The 15,905-nt window shown below is 37.2% G+C and overlaps 1 protein-coding gene across 10 annotated transcripts in view; it reads left to right on the plus strand.

The window, feature by feature from the left end:
* AZI2 (5-azacytidine induced 2) overlaps positions 1-15,107 on the plus strand; it is a 1,028,525-nt gene extending 1,013,418 nt beyond the window's left edge. For 6 of the 10 annotated variants that reach the window (XM_049799290.1, XM_049799287.1, XM_049799291.1 and 3 more), the window contains exons 2-7: positions 352-479; positions 809-908; positions 3,652-3,800; positions 6,353-6,414; positions 9,818-9,933; positions 12,693-15,107. In XM_049799290.1, the coding sequence (XP_049655247.1) occupies positions 477-479; positions 809-908; positions 3,652-3,800; positions 6,353-6,414; positions 9,818-9,933; positions 12,693-13,081 (819 nt within the window). In that variant the 5' untranslated portion in view covers positions 352-476 and the 3' untranslated portion in view covers positions 13,082-15,107. The remainder of the gene's footprint in view (positions 1-351; positions 480-808; positions 909-3,651; positions 3,801-6,352; positions 6,415-9,817; positions 9,934-12,692) is intronic. The other 4 variants (XM_049799286.1, XM_049799285.1, XM_049799283.1 and 1 more) reach the window with 1 other exon arrangement.
* The last annotated feature ends 798 nt before the right edge of the window (positions 15,108-15,905 follow it).

Consider the following 15,905-nt stretch of genomic DNA (forward strand, 5'->3'; position numbering starts at 1 on the left):
CTTTATATGCTTAAAACTCTTTTCCAAAAAGCAGTTTGCACATCTTCAGAGCCTGGAAAAAATATGATTACGGGATTGCCAGTGTGAGTAGCCATGACTTGTGGATGGTTTTTAAATACTCATAGTAGTAAACTAGTGAGAATAAGTATGGTTAGAGATTGCAGAATTCGTAGACAGCCTTTGTTTCACTTTTGTAAAAAGTTTTGGTCCGTATCAATGTCTTTGATTATTTTCTAAACTAAAAAAAATGATGTTAGTTTAAGTTGCAGGCTGTACTATTGCACTTTTTAAATTTTGCAGTTCTCAGTATAACATACAAAACTTCTTACTTCTCATGTCTGTTAAACTTTTAGCTGCTTGGCTCCCGACTGGAAGAGGAATGCGGTTCAGTTGGACGTGAACAAGTAAATAAGGCATACCAAGCCTATCGAGAGGCCTGCATTGACCGAGATAATCTGAAAAGCAAACTGGATAAAATGGTATGCCTTTTTAAGTAATGACTTAAATGCATGTTATACAAGTACTGCATAGTTAGTAAATGCTTACTGTAGAATGAATTTTATTTGCTGAAGATCCGTGGTGTTTGTTTTATCACTCCTTTAGGTTTTTAAAGTACATGACAATACTTTATTTAGGAATAACAGCCTTAAGTATCTCAATTTTATTGCTGGGCTTGGGTAATGCTAAAAAAAAAAAATCAAAGCAATAGTTTTCTTGGTTTGTTTTTTTAAAAAAAACAAAACCTCAGAATTGTCAGATATGATAGAAAAAAGCTTCACAAAAGGCTTCCCCCTTCCCCTGAAAACAGATGAAAGAAAGTGCGGAATCCTTGAAAACCTTGAATGAACAGTTGCAGTCTAAAGAAGTAGAGCTGTTACAGCTAAGAACTGAAGTGGAAACTCAACAAGGTATGTATGTGGTTACTTCATCTTAATCTATGTTGACTAGTCTTAGTGGTTATATTATGATCTCAGGGCAGAGGTTTAACCCTATATAGTGGGTAGGTAAGACAGGAGTATACTGCAGTGAGGTACCTTGAGCTTGCATATGTGTTCATTCTTGTAAATGGTGGCAGGCATGTTTTGTTATCATAGACGAGGAGGTCCATGGTAGAGATCTGAGGCTGTCGTGTCCTTCCACTGTAGGTTATTTAATTGTTTGAGAGATGTGCACAACCTGACAGTTTATAGGCTAGTCATGTACATCTCCGGACACCACTGTCGTGGTTTAAGCCCAGCCGGCAGCAAAGCACCACGAGGCCACTCACTCACTCCTCCCCTGTGGTGGGATGGCGAGGAGAAAATATAAAGAAAAGCTCATGGGTTGAGACAAGGGCAGGGAGGGATCATTGACCACTTATGGTCACGGGCAAAAAACAAACTCAACTTGGGGAAAAAAAACCAAAATCAATTTAATTTGTTAACGATCAAATCAAAACAGGATAGTGACAGGTAAAACCAAACCTTAGAACACCTTCCCCCCACCCTTCCCTCCTTCCTGGTTCAACTCCACTCCCAATTTTCTCTCCCTCCTCCCCCCAGCGGTGCAGGGGGATGGGGAATAGGGGTTGGGGTCAGTTCATCACACGTTGTCTCTGCTGCTCCTTCCTCCTCAGGGGGAGGACTCCTCACTCTTCCCCTGCTCTGCTGTGGGGTCCCTCCTACGGGCTGCAGTCCATGAACTTCTCCAATGTGAGTCCTTCCCATGGGCTGCAGTCCTTCATGGACTTCTCTGGCACAGGTCCTTTCTGTGGGCTGCAGTCCTTCAGGCACAGAGTGCTCCAGCACGGGCTTTCCCATGAAGTCACAGCCATCTTTGGGGGCATCCCCCTGCTCCGGTGTGGGGTCCTCCCCAGGCTGCAGGTGGGCATCTGCTCCCCTGCTCCCCTCCACAGGCTGGGGGGGCACAGCCTGCTGCCTCACCACGGGCTGCAGGGGCATCCCCTCCTCCCCCGCTCCTCCTCCCCTCCTTCTTCACTGACCTTGCTGTCTGCACAGGGGTTTCTCTCACTTTCCAGTCCCCCTACTCACTGCCAGTTCCCCTCCTTAAACCTGTTCTCCCAGAGGCGCTACCACCGTCGCTGATGGGCTCGGCCTGGGCCAGAGTCAGGCCTGACTTGGAGCTGGGGAAGCTTCTGGCAGCTTCTCACAGGAGCCACCCCTGCAGCCACTCCCCCCCCCCCCCCCCACCCAAACCATACCACACGAACACAAAACACCCACCACCTTTTCATCAGAGTGAGATGGGGGCATAGTTGTTCAAATATGAAACACTATCCCGTCAATACCACTTTCCCTGGTACCTGTAGATGATCTGATACATTGCTTTGTTTCACTGTTGGGATATGACAGGTACAGGAGGATGTTGTATAGCAATAGCTGCAGTCGGCAACAGCTATTTAAAAGGGCTGGGAGGTGAGGAAAGGTAGAAAGATACTGGTTGTAGAGAGCCTGGTGGAAAGGGGAAAGAGAAAAAAGCAGTGTACCCTGGCAATTCCAAAAGCCCAAATCCAGCTTCTGTTACTGCCATTGTAAAGACTGCTGTGTAGATGGTAGGTACGTAAAATAAAACACTATGGAAGAAAAAAAACAATGTACTGTTACAAGAAAAGAGAATAAGAAAATGCCATCTGTGAAGAGTTAGAGGTGTGGACTGGACTTCAGACTCTGTACAAATGCAGTCATTTGAAGGGTGCTTCTAAGTATTGCTGTGCTTGAATTGGATTACTTTCCAAGAGGGCCTCAAGCATGTAATGAGCTACTTCAGTTGCAGAAGTTTTTAAACCTAGAAGAACAAACCACATGTAGTAGTAGTATCATTGTTGAGGACATCATGGTTTAAGGAGGTAGGAAGTGCAGTGTTTATAAAGCGAGCTCTGAAAATGTGGTGATTTCAAGCCTTACTTAGTAATCAATTTTACTGATAACTGGGCTTCTGAGTACCTTGTTTAAGAAAAATCAGTGTAGCTTAAGCTTGTTTAAATTGTTAAATCTGGAAGTGAGTGTACCGTGCAGTTGAAGACTTGGGGGTTTTCTTCCTGTCATATTCTTTCTTTTCTTGCTGTCTAACTAGCCTTCTACTACTGATTTGGTGCAACGATTGTCTTAGGTTGTTTCTTAATAGACACCATGTGAATTTATTCTATCTAATAAGAAGCCTTAAGTAACTTCTAGACTTTTACCCTTTTGTTTTGATTGTATCTTTTGTAGTTCTGTTTGGAACTTCTTCATATTAAACTTGGGAAAAACTTAGGGTGAATTATGTAATGATATAAATCTGAGGGAGGAAAAGGCTCATGTTTTCAAAGCATGAAAGAAGTATGCAAGTTGGTATATATATCATGAATGTTTGCCATTAACAGATTTTTGTATTTCTAGTGCCTTTTTATGCTGTTACTTCTGTTTTCTTTGTGTAAAATCTCCAGTGCATTCTTGGAAAGTAGGGCTCTGTACTTTAAACTCAGAAAATAGACTTCTCTGCCAACAACTTTACCAGTGTTACTATTTCTCTGTTGTCATAGACTGCAGTTTCTTCAGAACATACAGGATAATTTTTTGTAGGGCATGGGCTGGTTAAAGTGAAACCTTACACATTGAGTTACATTTCTTGAACTGAGACTGAAATCTGATTGTCTTGTTTATCATCTTACAGTGATGAAAAATCTGAATTGTACTCAGTCCAGCTGGGAAATAGAGAAGCTGAGCAGTGACCTGAAGGTGCATAGTCTGGAACAGGATCTAGAAAAGCTCAAGCAAGAGTGCAACAGTCTCAGAAAGGAGTTGCAAAAATCCAAGCAGAAGGTACCTTTATTTTTAAGGAATTTTTGTATTAATAGATGTGTCTGTGTTATAGCATTATTTTTAAACCCTTGTTCAAGCAAAATAAAGGCTAAACAAAGAGATAAAAATTGAGTGAAAGATCAACTTCCTAGTAAAATTAACCTTAAATATTCTCATAGACTGGCTTGTTTCTTGGAAATAGTACACTTACATACGTAAGATTTCCCAGCTGTTGCCTATGTAACAACAGAAAATAAAGCTTTACAATTTCTTTTAAGTAGCCAATCAGATCAAAGTGTTCTATTGTGATATTTGTCTTGGGCTGGACTTATTGGAAAGTTTGGGCAAGACCTGGTTTGTTTGGGGGTTTTCTGTTTGTTTAAGACAGTAGAATGCTTATGTTAAAAGCTATCATGAACTTTGTTTAAGGAGCTCTAGCACAGCAGGATAGTTGCATGAAGCTTGTCAGGAAAAGTGTATTTTTGTAACAAGGTTTTCAGAATCTTGCTATACCTCTTTTAGTGCCCTTCCCTGCCATTTCTGGGACAAGTGTCTGTTGTGAGGGAGTCACTGTGTGACACTGTGTGACTGTGCTTAGGATCTCAAAAAGGAAAATAAGAGATCTTAGCAGTAATAAAATGCATCAAGCTTAAAAAAGATTAAAAGAGCTAATGCATGCTTACTGCTTCACATGAAAAAAGGTACAGTGGCAGTCTCTAGGACTCTGCAGTCACATTGAAGTTACACGATAAATTTAAAAGATTTAAGTCTGATTGTTTGAAGAGGCAGATGATTTTAGGTTCCTTATGGTCATTATGGTGATATAATCTTGAGTCATATAATATTTGACTGAGCCAATATTCAGGGTATGTAAGACAACCTCTCCTGGGCATTCAGGGACCAGACTACAGTTAAGCTGAAGTCCTTCTCCCCTGCAGCCCTCAAAGCATACATAGTTGAGCTCTTGGCCTCTCAGCACTGAATACGTCTCTGCTGCTGTCATGCCGCACTCCTGGCTTACACGGACAGGTTTACGCGCGTGATTTTCTTGTCTCGCGTGTAGTCTGTGTTCGTTAACACTAGGTGGGGATAAAGCATGTTGCCTGGAAGGCATGTGAGGTGTTCTGTTAACTTCCATTACTGTGGGTTGTTTTCTGTTGTATCTGGAATTCTTTTAGGTGTTTTCAATAACTTGTAAATTCTGAAGCCATACTATAACTTGTATGCAGTTCTGGTGTCAGGTAGCTCTATAGAATAGAGTAACAGCTATATAATTTAAGATTGCAGATTGTATTGTGAGAATGAATGTTGCTAGAAAGAACAAACTAAAATAGCAGTTGTAAGGAATACTAGACATGGCACTGTTTAAATAATGTTTATGTCAGCAGCTTTTGTTGCAAAGAACAAATATAAGGAACAGCTTTTTTTCTTTTTTGTTTTTTAATATTAGCTATTCTTGATCCTGATAACTGCTTAATATAGGAAATAAAAAGGTACAAGTTTTCAGATATGGGGTAATATAGTGCAACTGTTTGGGGTTTTTTAACTATGAAATTGAATCTCTGATGGGTGGTGGTGGGAAAGTCTTCAGGAGGGGGAAAAATTGTCAGGTAAAATACAGGGAAAGGTGATCAATGGGCAATGACAAGTCAGCATGGTTTCAAACCCAGCTGGTATTTTCATTATTACTTTTTTAAATTACATTAGTTAGCATTTTCAGATGTTTTCTACCTTAGGCAAGTATACTTTCTATGTTTTTCTATTTTTAGATATTTGGGTTTTGCATTGTAGTTGATGCAGCATGTATATTGTATTGACAAGTTGCTTGAAATATGTATAGGCCATCATGAAGCCATGGTAACAGATATCAAATTCATAAGAGCTTTGGCTAGAGGGAATGGTAGGAGGAAAGGAGCATGAAAAGAAGGGATATGAATGGGAACTCATCATAGGTGAAGATCTAATGGAAACATGACTAATGAAGCAAGCCCAATGTTTGATTTGTTAAACAGTCTTGTTAACTTCAGCAAGCCTGCTTGTATGCACAATTTAAAGCAGTCTTTCAGAATCAAGAGAAATTATGTTCTATCATAAAAGTAACTTGTGGAAGTAAATCTATACTGAAAAAGTTGTTGTTTTTTTTTTTTAATATATTAAAGGTCTTTTTATACTGGGACAGGGAAATAACAAGAGAAGACTGATTACTTTATTTTTTTTTTAATGGAAGCCAAAAGCCTTTCTCAATTTTTGCATTTTAAAGAATCACAAATTCCAAGAGCTCAGCTGTTTATTTAAAAAAAAAAAAAAAAAAAAAAAAAAAGAGAGAGAGGAGAGAGTATGGTGGTGGCTGAGCGATGCTTTCATATAAGTAGTTAATTTAAACATTTTTAAGTGGAAATTCTTAGTAGAAGTCTTTATGTCCATTTTGAAAACCAATGCAGCCAACACAAATGAAGACTACTTCTGAATTTCAGTATTGGTGAACTTGTAGTTTCACTGACTTATTTTCAGATAGAAGGTCTGAAATCATATGTTCATTCCTTCTTTGTCTTCCCCTCACTCTGTTATGCCAGGACCATGCTCAAGATGAAAATCCATTCAATGGAGACCTCCTTCAAAGGCAAGACATCCAGAGGTATGAAAATCAGGTGGCTTTCATGTTTAGTTTTAGTTTACTGAGGGACAGTTATTTGAACAAGTAAATACGTGTTCAAATGTGTTATTTCAAATTATATAATCTAATTTCAAGTCTAGATATACTAATTTAGGAAGATCATTGTAATTTTTTTTTTCCTTTGTTATGTTGGTAGTCCAGGGTGATGATGATAAGAAAATATTTACATCTTCAGATTGTTGTACAGAAAATGAAAGTTAAATTATCTTGTATTCAAAAATCAGGTTTTTAATAATTAGTTGACTTGAGGAGGTGGTAGATACATTTCTAAGTCTTATCCCAGCTATAGAATGTCTTCATTTTGTGTATGGGGATTTTGCTGTATTTGCATAGGTGATGGCTTCAAATCTCTTGCTTAGCGTTGGAACATACATTCTTATTTAGTGCAGTACAATAATATTTCTACTAGAAGACATTGTAAAGGATTTTTTGGTTTAATATGGAGGGCCATCGTGTGACCTGTTAAAAAAGAAATAGCAATTTTCCAGAAAAATGCTAACATATCAGAAAGCATTTGTTTTCATTTTGCAGCCATTCAAATAATAATTGTGGTAAATCTAAGGATCTAAACTCCTATATTATCCTGTCTTGAGTATGTGTGCCATATTATAAAGTGTATATATATATATCTCTTTTAATTCTTTATGAAACGGAACAATTCATGAATGCATGAAGGTTCCCAAATGTTCTGTGTTGCAGAAATGAAATACTGCAACTCTTATACCGTTATGCCTACTGGTGTACTTACACAATTTTCCACAAGAGGGAAGAGTGGTCCTTCATAATGACAGATTGTTTAGCATAATACCTTGAAGAGATGGGAAGGGAAATGAGTCACTGAAAGAGAACAGCACAGATATTTCTTTTCATATGTTCTCTGGTGTAATGATGATATTATACACACTATACACAGATTACACTTTCACCTTTCACCTTGACTGGATAGCTAGGTAGCTAACACTTTTTCTTGTGGTATCTGCTGGAGCTTCATAGTCAGTCTTGCACGCCTGAAAAAAGGTGTTATCTCAAGGTAAAGCAGTTATCTCTTTGATCTTCCAGACCAGATTTATTCCACAAAATGACGTTCAGGTGGCAACCATCTGAATTAGCATATGTACAGTATAGTGTTTATTGTAATATGACATAAATAATGAATGTGTAATGTGTACTGAATATGTAAGCCTATCCAAAAATCTGTGGACAAACACTTGAAAAACCTCTTATGTGAAACAGTTGTTGTAGCAAGCAGTCCTGCTGTTTATGGGAGATGGAGACATTTGCAGTTAGTTAACTTTTTGGAAAGTAATTATTTCACATTTGTCAGCAGCCTGCAAATCTGACTTTAAATTCTTGGTTTGCAAATCTACTTTGCTGTAGGTTTAGATAGGCTATGATATTCAAGGTTTATATTACATGTTAGAAAGCAGTATAGGATAAACTTCCAAGCGTGTGGAATCCTTGGTTTTTCAATTGCAAATTCCTTGAAAGTGAGGCTTTGCAATGGGATTCTAGGACAGTATCAACAAAAACATTTAAAATGTTATACGTGAATCAAGTGGAATTCTGGTACCTGCATCCCTTTGCAAGATGCTTTTAAAAGCACTAAATGCATGCTATAAAATTTATCTAAGCGCTTTCCTTCTGGTTGGTGGCAGACACTGAGTTGTTCTTATATTTACCACTTCTATACACATAAATATATTTAACTATTGGACAGTTCTGTTCTGATATAAGTAAAGTTTATTTGATCTTGTTTTTGAGACCAAAACACATGAATAAATGAAGTGTGGTTGCCACATCAACTTAATTTTAAAATTGTCATCTCTTAAAAGTTCAAAGAACCACATGGATTCTGCAGCAAAAAGGCTACAGGTTTAGCTGAACTTCTTGAAATACCAGTTCTGAAAATTTTAGCTTTCTATGTATCAGAATTGCTGATACCTAATACATTACCTATTAAACTATCAGCTTCCTCTGTTCTTTAACGGAGTTTTTGCATCTGAATTTTTGTATTCTGGGGAAATATTTCTGTGCATAGAAGAAAATCTAATTTCTGTGTTTTAAGGAAACTCTTTTAGTGTTAACTTGCAGAACAGAATAATAGCTGCTTCTCAGGGTCCTTTTGAACACATTAATGTCTGATATATTTCATGCAGGAGTGATCCTAAATTGGTATTTTAGAGGGATAGAAATCTGTATATATGCATGTTTGAAAATACAGTTGTTATATAGGTTAATAGTTCTTAAGTCATCTCAACAATAGTTTGAGGTACAGAACTGTTTTAAAGTAAATGCCTTTTAGGTGAATATAGTGAGGTAGAAAGAAATATTCTGAAAATGCCCATCCATGATACTTGTTCTCAATAAATGTGTTTTGGTAGAATGTTAAGCATTAGAAAAAATTTAAATCATTCATTTCATGTTTAAATTGAAGTAACTGCATCCTTATGTCTTTGAACACTAAGTTAATTATTAATCAACGTAAATGTGGTGTTCAGTGAGCCTTTGCTCGAAATTTTACCAAGAAACATATGGTGATGCTGACTTCTCTGGGGTTTTTTTGTTCTTGGTTTTTCTTACCAGCTAATAACCAGAAACTTCCACGTTGGAACAGTGCTGCTGTTAAATATGGTTCTCATATTATGCTGTCTTATCAGAGAATGAATTGGGTTGCTGTTTTTTAAACTGTCTGATAAGGCAGTGTATTAACATAAATTAGATGACTTGAATATGAAATGGTATGTTTTATATTTTAGTCTGGTCTGTGGGTGCTAAGTTTGGAACTTGAATATCTAGTCTGAATTCACTGTAGAAAAATGAATAGTGTGAAGACCCAAATACTGATTTTGATGGAATATTTAAAACTATGATCAATTAACATTACTAGGATCATAACATATGATGGTGTGTGTGGTCGTTTTTATCAAAAGCAATTGAAAGTTAGTACTCTACCTTGTTTGTAGTCTAGTGTCCATTTAATATATTTTTTTAAAAAGTATTCCTTGGAGATTACTAATTTTATGGTAAGATGGTTAGCTTCAAATAATGAAATTGGAGAATACACTTCATATTTCTTTCCCTTTGGGAAACTTGAAATTATTAGTATCATCTAGTATGTTGATATAGAATACATTTTATATTGTAATACACAAGAGTCAAATAAAATATACAAAGGTCCATCAGTTTAAGGTAATTATCAGTACTGCTCAATTCATTTTGAATTGTGGTACTCTAGTAAAATTGGCAGTATTTGTCAGGCAAAAATGATTTATTAACAGTTAGTGCTTGATAAGCATGTTAATAGGCATGAGAGTGCTTTAGAGATGGCAGTTATTTAACTTCTAAAAAATCTTTGTTTTGAAAGTGTGCAACAAGCATATTGGGAACTGAAGAGAGAAATGTCTAATTTGCATCTAGTGACTGACGTGCAAGCTGAGGTCCTACGAAAACTGAAAACAAACTCAACAGCGACCAAGAAAGGCAAGTCAGTGTTTGCAGTAACAGACCTTACAAACACAAACCGTTGATTCAAGCTGTACGATTTTAGAAAGAAACTAGCTATCATATCTTATCAGAATCTCATCAATTGAAGTTGATAAGCTAGACTATATTATGGTTTCAGCCTACCCATTTTCTGCTTTTGCTTCTGTCTCATACTGGTCAACTTCACACATAAAGGTGTTGCTGATGTGTTTTTTCTGCAGTACTGTATTCTGTTCCCCTTGTGGCTTTTTTCTCAGTCAAGTGTTGCTTATGTGCACAAGGCTGAGGTGTTAAGTTTACTTGTATTTGACCTTTTACCAGAACAACTTCATATTAAGGGGAAAAAAATCTTTTTGCAAACACAGTATTATTTTCACAGTATTGAATATATAAAGTATTAATTTGGCAACATTTTAAATTCAGACTTTAATAGACTGAAATTCCATTATGGTTGCATATTTCTTCATGTTGGCGTTCAGAAAAGTTGTCTTTCCTAGCAAAATGCTATGCAAGATGACATTTTCTGAATGTCAAAATGCTGGGGCTGCAAAACTGCCTTATTTCTGCTGCTACATCGCAAATAATAAAGGGGAAAACAATTTCCACATAAAATGTGTATAATTTCTTTGAGCAGTTCATGAGATGGTTCTTCTATTGCATGCGTATGTTTCTCTCAAGCCAAATGCTTTACAAGAGAGCATTTTTACTCTGGTGGGGCCAGACTATCAGTCTGACTGTTTATTGCAGTGTTTATTTCCTTTGTTTTCTGCTCACTCCAATTGTGGTATTTACTGTGTTCAGAATACAGAAGATGCTGGTGAAACACTGTGAACTTGGTTACAATATATTGGTGACAGTCTCTGATGTCCCAGTCCATTACAAGATCAAGACATTTTGTTTCTAAACAGCTTTGATCAGCTCAGTGAGGTAGTGATAGGATTCACCTCCAGGTCAATCACGGCCAGCAGTGATTAATCACTCTCTGGTACTTGGCTGATAAACTATCAACACATTTTGTAGACTTGGTCACATGTTACCAGGTGAGTCTGTGTTCCTACAGTTCTAAGACATGTTTGTCAAATAACTTCAGCAGAGAAACTGGGAAGTGAATGAGATTTTAATCCTTAAGTCTGTCAAGCTTTGATGTGATCATGGAATATCTTTCTGTTGTTGTTTCTGGTTTGGGGTTAGATCTGTCTTGCCACTCCAGAAGTACTGATTTTTCTCTTCTAGCTGGTGAACAGTCTGATTTTCTGAGGTTGCTAATGCAGTTGTACATCCACAGCTATAAAAGACATTATTGATTGATTTGGAAACAAAGGATTTTTGCCTTTTGCTCTGTAGGCTTTTTTCAGTTAATTTTTCACAAGTATGTTAAGAGTAGACAGGTTCAGCAGAAATGAACGCTAATTTTTTTTATTTGTTTACCTTGCTTGTCAGCCACTCTTACAAATGCAATGCAGATGGATCTGTGCTTGTATTTGTAGAAAAATCTTGGCTTATGCAAAATAAGGGTAGAATTGACTTAAAACTTTCTATACCTGTAATACTAGCTATTTTACCATTTACAAACTAGTTGCCTCTACAAGAAGTGCATGAAGTCTGTAGAACACAATGTATTCATTGCTGTGTGTATGATGTTAACATGAGGATTCTACTTAGCTGGCATTTATGTATGGAGGCGTTTTCAACAAACGTTGTGTCTGCTTATGGAGTTGGGTTTTTTACATTTTCAAACCATTTTCAGTGTATTCCATTTTTCTTGAACTTTAAAGGTCTGTAGATCTCAAATTGCTTTTTACACCTGTCAGCTCAAAGAGGCCAAATCCAATTCCTTAGCATGTTTTTCAGATATGATGCCTGTGCTACTGGAAAGTGCTTTTGGCTGACATTTGCAAATTGGGTACTGCCTTTTAATTTTTAGTGACAAATGGACATCATATTCTTTGACTGAGATACTGGCTCCTCTTTCTGTCCCTTAAGAACTAAAGTTACCAATCACAGTTTGTACTCAAGATTCATAGCTGTTCTAGAAAACTACCTGTAAGATGTGAGTTTCTGTAACTGCAGGAATCACTACATGTTTATATAAATTATTGGCCATCTGTTCAGATGTGTATTGAAGGTGCAGCTTTTTTGTTTCAGGTAGATGCTGTTCTGTTCCAAAATCCTCCCATTCCTAGCATAGTTTAAAACTCCCCTGGAATTTCAGATGGCTGAACGTTGCAGTCTGTCACTTTAGTTTCAGAAGTTAGACAATAGTGGAGCACAGAGAATCCATGAACACCGTGGTTTTCCCTCTTACTGCTTCATGGATAGTGAGAATTCAGGTTCGTGGCAGCCTGAGAAAGAATCAGTAGAATAGGAAGAAGCATGCTCTGTGTAAGCAGTGTTCTGAATCTGGTTGATTTTTCTGAGTGCATGAAAATCCTCTCTGTTTCAGCATTCATTCCAGTCTTGTCAAAAAGATTCATCAATTTATCTGTTCAAGTGGGAGCTGGGAGGTTTTGTTGGTATTAGGTGTATTTTAGACATTGAGATTTCAGCATCTCTGGTTCATCTTGCAAAATGAGACTGAGGAGGTTAGTACATGTAGCTTGTAACTTTTAAGTAGTTACTGAAGTAAAATACAGTCTGAAAATTTGTAGCTTGAAAACACTGGCTTTCACATCCCTCCTATACTGTAGTACATTTGGAGTATATGAAAAATGCATTAATAATGTCATTTAAAAATCTTTTTTATCTTCTTTCTTCAGCTGCCTGTACTGTACCGGTACAATGTGTTGACTTGAATATTTCAAAGCTGAATTTGACATCTGGGGTAGTCTATAAAAAACTCTCACAAAAAGATGAAATACTCTGCAATGCTGTGTCTCCCCCTCTGCCGAGAGATGTAAAAACCCCATCTGAAAGGGTGACTCTACAAGCATGGACAGATGAGAGACCCATTCCAGTTGATGGCAAAACGTTTCAGGAACACCATTCTTATGGAAAGAACTCTCTGGAAGATAATTCCTGGGTGTTCCCAAGTCCTCCAAAGCCTAATGAGAATGTATTTTGGGAAATGAGAAATAAAACAACTTTGTTAAACTGTCCAGCAGATTACCTGGATCAGTGTAATCAAAACTGTCTGTACAAGAGTTAAACAATTTTTAGAATGAACTGAGGCATTTTTAGAGTGGTTCTGAATAGGCACCTTAACGCTTGAACTTTTAAAGAGGGAAAACAGATTGCCTGAAATATTCTTTTATTTTTAATTCTAGTTCCGAAACAGAAAGTGTAGTCTTCCGCAGCTGTAAATCAGGAACAAGTTCCTTGAAGTTAAAGCTGTGCTGATATAATGTAAATATAAAGAAATCTAGCATGGGGCCTAGATAGTCTTGTACTGCAAATGGCACACATTTGCAAAAGATTACATTGAAAAGTGAGTTCTTGGAATAAAACAAAATAATCCAGTTCTGTATTTGTTTGCTATCTGTATGTAATCAAGAAAATATTTGGTATCCTGTGTTAAAAGTTGTACCAGCTCTGAGCTTATTTTTTGACAGTTTTTTTTTTTTTTCCAGAGTAAGACATAAAATGAAGAATTGGATTATATCTTCCTTCCTCCTTTCAATTAACTTTCTGATTCCTCTGGCTTAGAAATGCATTTTTATGTAATACTTAATCAAGAAAGGTGAGATTTTTTTTGTCAAAATCTTGATTTATATTAGATAGTGGCAAGAGAAAAATCACTTCTAGGCTATCCTGTTTAGATTGTGCCATTTTGGGCCTTATTGTGAATTATAAAGGATCATAAATAATGCTGCTGAACACTGCAAATCCTGGATGTTCAGCTTGTTTCCCTCCGTTCGTGCTGTAGGAAACCGACTTAATTCCATGCACAGTGGTGCCTGCCACAGAATCATCCTGTTCAGAGTGCAGTTATCCTTATTGTGCCTCCTTTGCACAGCACCAGAACCTCAACTTTTTATTTGTGTGGTGGTGAAGGCTACTAACTTTTTGTAAAGAAACAAAGCCTTAATTTAATCAGACTAGGTGTTGTAGCATTGTTGATATACATAAGAAGTATTTTGTGGTATCTTTAGTATGCCAGTGGGAACTAGAGTTATTTGAATTACAACTGCCTGCTTTATAGACTATGGGTGTCCGAGTACTACTTTTTTTTTTCTTTTAGGGCCAAGAACGGTTTTTAGACAAATACAACTTATGCCTTTTTTTTTTTTTTTTTTTTTTTTTAAACTGCTCTGCTTCATATCTGGCTTAATACAACAGGGTTAAGTGAAATGCCTTGACTGCCCAATACACTGAAGAAAAATGCTTTGTATGTTCAATCCATGATACCTAACTTGTAACAGGTGGGAAGACACTTAATACTGTGTTATTTACAGATGTGTGGGTGAGTGGGTGAAGTATTCAACTTCACAGGTCCAGTTTAAGATCAGTGTAATAAAAATGAATTTCACAGCTGTTTAGCAAATTACCTTAAAATTGCTTGCAAATATATGGGGAAGCTATGACTCTAGCATAGCCATGGTAATGATGGACTGTAAAAGTGTTACCAAGGTGCTACGTGATCTGTGTGGTTCCAGACACTTTCTTCCCTGTGGAGTAAGTACTTCATATGATGCCCTTCTTCTGCTTTCAGTTTGTCTATCAAAGTTGAAAAAATGCCTTCCAGCTACCTTCTACTGTATTAGTGAACAGCATACATAAATAATGTTTCCCATTCACCAGATATTGTTTTTATCTTTCTATTATCTTGCTCATGTATACTGGCTTGTCTGTGATTAATGGAAATGGTGTCAGATGCTGGAATTTATTCTGACCAATGAACACAGCTGACTCAGGGGAGTACAATCTCTTGGAAAGTAATAGAACAAAACCCAATATGCATAAAACAAATCCAAGTCACTAGGCTTTAGCTGATAGAACCAACTACCTGTGTAATAACAAAGCAGCAGAAAACATTTCTTATGTGGCTGCATAAGCTATATGGTATCTAGTTCTAATATAGCTTACTTTTTGGGGTTTCCCACCTCAACATTACAGAGGGGTTTTTAATAAAGTAACAAATTAGCCAACAGACGTCAACATGATTAATACTTTGATTTGTGCAATGAAGGAATTCTACTGTGTAAGATTTTAAATAAATTTATTTTTGTTTGAAATGGGTTTCACTTACAAATCTCCTTTCTGTATCTGGCACAAAATTTTTTACTCAGTTTTAATTTCTTGTTTGTTTATACATGTGATTCAAAATACAAACAATTAAGTTTGAGGTTCATCGTCCTCTGTTCAGGAAAAACCCAAACATCTGCAGTAGACTGCTTCAATGTATTCTGGGAAAAGTATTCTTTTGGATGTTGAAACCTGAAGAACTTAAGTTACCTGAAGCTACAGCCTGTTCCTGTGGTTTGACTACTTGTGTCAGAAGGTTCCTGGTCAGCCTACCCTGTCCTGTGTGACAGGAAAACTTAAAATTAAGCTTCTCTGTGTGGTGCCTGAGAAATTTCTGGGCTTTGCCTTTGACCCTTGGTTTATCTTCTGCTGGAGAAGGGAGCAGGCATGTTTGCCCCGAGGGACTTCAGAAGAACTGCTGATACCAGAGAGAGGAGGGCAGGATGACAGAGAGCTTGCTGTAGGCAGCATTTCCAATCCAATCACTCATTGCTATGGCCAAGCCGTAACATTTGAAAAGGAAGTCCCCAGATTTGAAGTCACTTGGGAGCTAGCTGGCTTGTGAAGCATCTGTTGGTCCAGAGTATACAATCAAATTTTGACTCAAGATGGAAAAGTCATTTAAATCCATGCCACTAGTGGCTCACAGTGCTTTTTCCATTTTCAGATGTGAAAGCTTTTCATCACAGTGACAGCAAATTACATGCAGAAGTAGCTGTAGTAAAGGGGTTCTGGTGTTTTGTGTGCATGTGTGTGTGTGTTCTATAAAACCATAAAATTGCATGAAG

This window comes from Accipiter gentilis, chromosome 4, assembly GCF_929443795.1.
Source record: "Accipiter gentilis chromosome 4, bAccGen1.1, whole genome shotgun sequence".
Lineage (NCBI taxonomy): Eukaryota > Metazoa > Chordata > Aves > Accipitriformes > Accipitridae > Astur > Astur gentilis.